Below are 7,637 nucleotides of genomic sequence, written 5' to 3'. Positions count from 1 at the left end.
GCCACTTGTTAAGGTTCAGATAGCCCTGCCCCCTCACCAACAGGATCCCAAGGACTTCTCATGCTCCTGAGAAAAGGGAACCTAGCTGATAAGCACCTTGGTCTTTGAAGTCAAGAGAAGCAGACTTTTCTCCACTGTTTGGTCAACACAGCAGGCTTCCCCTTTGATCTCTAAAGAGGACAGGTTTTAACAGTCCTGCTCTCCCACTTCCCCCCAACTTTAAGAAAAATACATCTTCCTGCCTTCTGCAGGAAGCAGAAGCCTCCCTTTTAAAAAGACCCCAGCTCAAGACCCTGGCAGACATTTTCCCTGCCCGGAAGGGAATCTGCCCCATGTTCTCCTTTGCTAATAAACCCTGTTTTGATGGAGTTTTAGCTGTGCCTCGGTTCATCCATTCGCTCGTTCTCCACCAACTTTTTACCTATCAACATCAACCTCTGGCCTCCATATGCATGAGCACAAATGTGCACATGCACCTGTACACACATGTACCCACGCACGTGAATATACATATATATATATATATATATACTACACACATACACACATAAAAAATCACTTTGGCTTTTATATGGAAAGCTACTCAGGTCAACAAAGATAATAGAGAGCCCACAGATGGGGTTCTTGTACAGGTCAAGGAGAAGTCAGGTGTCTAGGATGAGTGTTGAGGCCTGAGTGTTTTGTACACATAGCAGGTAAGGTTTCCTGATGGCCTGGCCTTGGTCTAGGTAGGTTCCCAGACCTGAGGATCTCCCAAGAGGAGCTGATTCTCTGCTTCTGATATGAGAGGGCCAGAGGAGGAAACTCTGTGAATTCCATGAGGCAGAAGTTCTGTTTGGCTGGTGAATTTTGGAATGTGGCCAGGCCAGGCTTTGGTGACTCAGGGCTCAGTGAGGAAAAAAAGAGAGGCCGCAGGAGGCCTCCAGAGGTGAGCGCTCCTCCCACTTTGCCCTGGGAGGAGAGCAAAACCCTCTTTCCCAAGTACACAGGCAACTCTTTCCCTCTGGGCATTCTACAAATTGAAACTCTCCTGCCTACCTAGCTATGAGAAAGCCAAGCTGGTTTTCAGTTACCCAGACCAGAGAACATAGTCACCTTCTGGTGCTTAAGAAACCCACTACTGAGTGCTAAAAATTTCTCTACGTCCAACCAAAATTCCACCTGTCTGCTCCTGCAGCAAGACTACTTCATAGGAAGTAGAGAGCCCTACATTTTAGAGAAGCTTTGGCGAAAATACTCCATTCATAGACTGGCTCAATCCCCATTAGATCTTCACCTACCATTCCAAATCACACAGTCTAAGCAAACCCAGCTTCAAAGTTAAGTGCCCTTAAAACCCAGCAAATCCTAGCACCTGTAATCCTAGCAGTCTGTAATCCTAGCACTCTGGAGCCCGAGATAGAAGGATCATGAGTTCAAGGCTAGCCTGAATAATGTGACTCTGTCTCAAAAAAAACAAAAACAAGAGGGCTAGAGAGACGACTCAGCAGTTAAGAGTACATACAGCTCTTGCATAGTACCTGAGTTCAGTTCCCAGCCCCCACATCTCGTGGCTCACAACCACCTGTAACTCCAGCTCCAGGGGATCTGATGCTGTCTTCTGGACTCCATGGGCACTCACAAGTATATATTCACACACACTGACACACACACAGATACACAATCAAAAAATAAAATAAATCTTGGGCCTGGAGAAATGGCTCAGCAGTTAAGAGCACTGACTGCTCTTGCAGAGGACCCGGGTTCAGATCCCAGCACCCATGAGGCAGCTAAGAACCATTTGTAACTCCATTTTCAGGGAATCCCATGCAGCTCTTCTGGTGTCCTCGGGCACTGCACACAGGTATACTTACATACATGCAGCCGAAACACTCATACACATAAAATAATAAGAAATAAAATATTTTTAGAATACAAAATAAATTGTTTGTAGGGGGGGGAAATCTTACTATGTAATCCTAGATGACCTGAAACTAGCTGTGTAGATCAGGCTGGCCTCAAACTCACAGAATCTGCCTCCAGAGTGATGGGATTAAAGGCCTGTGCTACTATGTCCAACAGAAAATAAATCTTTTTTAAAAACACTGTTTCAGGGGGCTGGAGAGATGGCTCAGCAGTTAAGAACACTGACTGTTCTTGCAGAAGACCCAGGTTCAAATCCCAGCACTCACATGGCAGCTAACAACTGTCCATAACTCCAGTTCCAGGGGATCCGACAGCCTCTTCGGCAGGCATTGCATGACATGGGTGCACTTACCTACATGCAGGCAATACACGCATAACACAAAATAAAAATGATAAATAAAATATTAAAAAAAATACTGTTTCAGAGCCAGGTGTGGTGGTGAATACCTTTAGTCCTAGCACTCCGGAGGCAGAGGGTGGTGGATCTCTGTGAGTTCAAGTCCAGCTGGGGCTACAGGGAGACCCTGTCTCAAAAAGATCCCCCGCCAAAAAAAAAATTCAGGTCAGATGGATGGCCCAGAGGGTAAAGTGCTTGCTGCACAAGACTGACAATCTGAATTCGATCCCCAAAACCCATGTAAAGGTGGGAGAAGCAATGCACAAAATCAACCTCTGACCTCCACACTTGCAACATGGTATGTGCAAACACATTATCACACACACACTAACAATAAACTTAAAAATCGGTTCCTCCAAGCCTCCCTCCAAGTACACGACCACTGCTTGTATAATCCTGAGACTGACTGGGCTCTCATTACACATCCAAGACTTTCCTAAAGTGTTATACATGGACCAATTAATTTACTCTTCATGACAATCTTCGATTTGCTTCTAATATTAACCCCAAACACTGTGGACACAGAGGTACAGAAAGTAACAAGCACGAAGTTGAGCTAGGATGTGGCAAGGAGGACATTTGAACCCAAACATCTCTGACTATAGAGTATGCCCCTCTCACATCCCTCTCACCGCTAAACACACTGCTGCCGTCCATCACCCCAAGGTGGAGTCCAGGGTTTCCAGTGTCCTGGCTTCAGACCCATCTCATCTCTCCCAGAATGATTTCTCCACGAAGAAGTATTCTGTGAATGTTCCTTGGGCAAAGCTCTTTACCTGACCATAGCGGTAGGGTAAACCTTTTTCCTAAGAACACACAGGTGTCTAGTCTATATTTGTTGAAGGATTGAGTGAACATTCAACTGAATAATAATAATAACTATAAAGGCCATTTTTCAGGGCCTTAACAGTGACTCTGCCTTTCAGATCTTTCCAGTTGGGCCAGGTCACTTCCAGACCTGCCAGCCTTTTTAAGGAAACAGAAGCTACTTAAGCTGGGCCAGGCCAGGGCTGCTGTTTGCTTTGTCAGAATGGTGGTGTTGCTCAAGCAAAACCTCAGGTGTTCCTAGGAACTCCTTCAGTTGGAGGAGCTCCTATTTTCTAGGGCACCTGAAGCTCAGCAGTCATATAGGCAGTTAATGCCAATAGAGAGTTCTGACAAGGTGGGCTTCAGACCTGTGCTCTAGGCTCTGCCTCTGGGTCTCTGTGTGACTGAGAAGATTCCTTTCACTCGCTGTGCAAGTTTCTGCATCTGTAAAATGGGAACACGGCTGAGCTAAGATGGACTTGGAGCTTCCTACAGGCCTCTGGACTGTTTCCCAGAAAGGTTTATTCCATCTTACCTGCCGCCCCTTGCAGGGTCTTGTGCACCGCGTCCACGCAGCTCTGACAGGTCATCTGCACGACGAACTCCAGCTGTAAGGGCGGCAGAGACCAGGAGTTGAGGGCCGGGGTCGGGTAGGGCATGATTCATGCTTCACCACCTTCTTTGTCTATGATGACTCCAAAGCCTGGGTCCACGCCACACATGATCTCTATTCAAAGTCCTTCACTAGCTCAAGTTCATTCCAGAATGGCGGTCTCAACTCCCCAGTGTTCACGCAAGGGGCATGCATGACTGGCTACTCTAATCCCAGAGTCTCACCACTCCCCGGGAGAACCTGCTCCTCCCTGGCTTCCCAAGATATCGATGACCCCCAGGTCTGAGGCTTCCACTCTCACCGCGCACATGGTCCCGTCGTTCCCCGAGTTCGAAGCCATCCTGGACCTAGTCACCCTACTAGTGCAGCACCGCAGCTAGGGGTCCACACCGAGTAGCAGGTAGTCTAGGGAGCCACCCTTTGCCCCACCTCCCGGCGCATGCGCCAGCTTGGCCCTGGGGCCCGAAGGTCCTCCCAGCAGCAGCTACAGTGTGCGCAGGCGCATTCCTGCCTCGGCGCTAGTTTCCTTAGAAACCACCGGGCTGGCGTGGAAGATGGAGTCCCAGAATCAAGAGGCGGAGCTGCAGCGGCTTTACCACCGGCTGCTGAGCCCTCTGTCTCTGCTTCCCCGGAAAGTGACGCCCGCAGAGCCTCAGAAGAGCCGCACGCAGGAAGTTTCCACATTGCAGTCCGTGCCCCTCGCCAAGTTGAAAGTGGGGCCGCTGTGTTGCCAGGTGTCCAAGCGGCTGGCGGGCAAAGGGCTGTCTGCGCGGGTGACGCGCCAGGACCGGCTCCATCTCATCCAGGTCATCCTGGATGAGCTGAAGTGCGGCTGGCGGGAACCCCCGGCGGAACCTGCTCTCAACTACGAGAACAACCAGAAGCTGCGGAAACGGCTGGAGACCTACGTGCTGATCTGCAGCGAGCAGCTGTTCCTGCGCTACCTGCACCTGTTGGTCACCCTGCCGGCCTCCAGAAGGGTCTTCACCGAATCGGCCACCCTCAGCCGCTTGGCCGCCAACCTTGCCAGGGATTGCACGGTCTTCCTCACCGGTCCCGACGTCTACCGTTATGTACTGGCGGATTTTCAGACCCTGCAGAACTTCGAGCAGATCCGTGGTGGCCTGTCCAAGGTGCGCCCCCCAGCCTGCCCTGCTGGGTCTTTCAAGCTCTGTCCCATCTCCTGGCCTCACAGCACCGGCTTCGACCAAGTGCCATGCTCTAGCCTTAACCTGAACTACCTGGTCCAACTCAGCCGCCCACAAGATTTTTTCCTTGAGCCGGAACCGGATCCAGTGAAGGAATTGAACTCCATCCCCCAGCTGAAGGGTAGAAAGCCTCTCCTCTTGCTTCCCTCCGCTAGAAAAGAGAAAGAAATTGACTTGGGGCCCTCCCAGGTGATGCCACAGCCTGGCCAGTCTGAGGCCACTCCCACTAGCCAGGCTTCCCTGGTACCCACTTTCCGGATCTACTCCCAGCTCCAGAGGGGCCAGTCGGTACCCTGTCTGCGTGAGGGCTGGAAGCTGGCTGATGAGCTGGGCTTTCCTCCACTCCCTCCTCACTCTCTCACTCCCCTGATCTTGGCTCCAGAGAGACACCCCGAGCTGTACGGGGACACTGTGGCTGAGGATCTGAAACAGAAGACAAAGAATATAGCAATGGAATGGACTCGCTACTCACCACTGGAGTCGGGCATGCCCCCACTCCTGGGGGTCCTGACCCGCCGCCAAACTGCTGAGCGTCACAAGAAGGAGCTGCAGCAAATGCTGAAGATCCTGGAGGAGGAAGAAGCCTCTGGGCAGTGGGATCTCCAGCCCTCCCGACCTTCCCCACTTCATCCACAGCCAGTGACCATTACTTTGAAGCTAAAAAATCAGATCATGGTCCAGGTAGCCACCGTGCAGCTTTCTGAAAGATACTTTTCAGACTCTTTCTATGTTGAAGGGGCTGGAGTCCTGTACAACCACCTGACTGGTGAACTGGATTCCAAAGTCACAGAAGAAATGGATGCTGATCGACTCGTTGGCAATAGCACTAAAGAGGTCTACAAAGAGCTGATGAGCCAAGTCTCAACCAGCCACTTCCGCTTTGACCAAGGACCCTTGGTTGAGCCTTCAGCAGATAAAGATTGGTCTGCCTTCCTGTCCTCAGCTTATTTATACCAGGATAAACATACTCAAATCATCAACCCTGATCTGGCAGGATTTTACCCCAAGAGGACAAGCAGTCAGCAGTTGAACTCTGAAAAGATGCCTTTACTTACATTGCTCCAAAGGCACAGAAGTTGGGACAAGCAGCCAAATAAGGCTGTGTGGATGAACTGGTGGAAAAGCTCTGTATCCACAGAAGACTACTTCAAGTTCCTCACCACTCAGGAGACAGATTTCCTCCATGTCATTTTCCAGATGTATGAAGAAGAAACTCCTGTGGATATACCGGTCCCTGTCAAAGAACCGGTAGAGATCCAGCAACCTCCTCCCCTACTAGAAGATGAAGGGCCAGACTTTGTACCAGGAGAGTGGGATTGGAACTCAGTGATAGAGGACAGCTCAGAAGCTGAGAAAGCCCAGATAGCCGGCCTGCAGCAACGTCTGGAACGACTGTGGCTTATGTTGGAAGTCCCTGACAAGAGCCGGTCGGACATGGTCACCAAATATAGCTCCAATGCTCACCTGCAGCAGCTACCAGCCTTGCTCAGGGCCTGGGAGAGGGCCCTGAAGCCCATTCAGATGCGGGAGTTGTTGCTAGGGAGATTGGAGTGGTTTGAACGACAGGCCTCCGACCCCAACCGCTTCTTCCAAAAGGACCTGGTCCTGAATCGACTCCTAGAAGAGAATCGGTTCCGTAGTTATATCCAAAGGAAGCTCAATCGAATTGAATCTTCTTTGGTCTCCATGCTGGAAAAGATTGAGGCGGTCTTTGGGGAGCCAGTGACCTTCAGGGGGCGGAGCTACCTGGAGAAGATAAAGCAGGACAGAGTGGAGATGCTTTATTGGCTCCAGCAGCAGCGGCGGGTTAACCATCTGATGCAGGCCCAAAGGACTTTCCAGCAGTCATGGCTGTTCTCCAAGAACAGCAGCTAGCCCTTAATAACTCCGGGGAATAACCCCCCTACCCACTGAGCAAGCCAGGTGTCAGAAATATAAATATTTCTACAAGGGACTGAGGTTTCTTGGCTTAACAGTGGAGCTCTAAAAGAATTCCCCAAGCCTAGTTATTCCCATTTGTGGCAAAGGCCTTGCCCAATACAACCAAAATCCTATACCAAAATACTGAAATGGTCCCTTTTGAAGTTCACTGTAATCAAGGTCAGACAGAGGCAAATCAGGATCTCCAGAACAATCCAGTTTAACATTCCTGTCATGCTAAATTAAATTGTCTGATTGGAGCCCCAAGTCACACTTGATTAGGCACAATGGCATAATTACTTAAGAGCCAGGGCTCTGGAATTGGCAGCTGTGTGTTTAAATCCTGCCCCTATGAGCTAGGGCAAGTTGTCTGGGTCATCATATTTCAACTGAAGGGGTTATTTCCAGGTTGTCACTTCTTGTGCTCACACACATACACTGGTAGGGCTGAGACACTTCATTCAAATTTTATCTGTTAATAAAAGCACTTGGTATAAAGTATATCAGGGGGTGCACTGAATCCTAAGTTTCCTCCCTGTACCGGGTAGCTTTAGTGTTAACTTGACACACTTAGGTTGAGGGAGGCTCAGTTAGGGAATTGCCTCCATTGGACTGGCCTGTGGCCATGTCTATGGGGCATCTTCTTGATTCTTGAGTGATGTGGGAGGGCCCAGCCCACTGTGGGTGGTGCCACCCCGGGGGAGGGGGGCTGTATAAGAAAGTAAGCTGAGTAGGGGCCAGGGGAGCAAGCCAGTAAGCAGCATTCCTTCATGGCCTGTGCTTTAAC

The 7,637-nt window shown here is 50.2% G+C and overlaps 2 protein-coding genes across 2 annotated transcripts in view; one reads left to right on the top strand and one right to left on the bottom strand.

Moving 5' to 3' along the window:
- Positions 1-4,177, bottom strand: part of Ccs (copper chaperone for superoxide dismutase) — a 16,943-nt gene extending 12,766 nt beyond the window's left edge. The window contains exons 1-2 of the mRNA XM_008822854.3: positions 4,024-4,177; positions 3,645-3,717 (exon numbers count right to left, since the gene is read on the bottom strand). Of these exons, the coding sequence (XP_008821076.1) occupies positions 3,645-3,717; positions 4,024-4,062 (112 nt within the window). The 5' untranslated portion in view covers positions 4,063-4,177. The remainder of the gene's footprint in view (positions 1-3,644; positions 3,718-4,023) is intronic.
- A 99-nt stretch (positions 4,178-4,276) lies between these two features.
- Ccdc87 (coiled-coil domain containing 87) lies at positions 4,277-7,210 on the top strand. Its single transcript, XM_008822853.2, has one exon. The coding sequence runs from the start codon at positions 4,277-4,279 to the stop codon at positions 6,803-6,805; it is 2,529 nt and encodes an 842-aa protein (XP_008821075.1). The 3' UTR covers positions 6,806-7,210.
- Positions 7,211-7,637: the final 427 nt, after the last annotated feature.

This window comes from Nannospalax galili, unplaced genomic scaffold (genome assembly GCF_000622305.1).
Source record: "Nannospalax galili isolate Female #2095 unplaced genomic scaffold, S.galili_v1.0 scaffold89, whole genome shotgun sequence".
Lineage (NCBI taxonomy): Eukaryota > Metazoa > Chordata > Mammalia > Rodentia > Spalacidae > Nannospalax > Nannospalax galili.
This window is presented reverse-complemented; position numbering and strand designations above follow the sequence as displayed.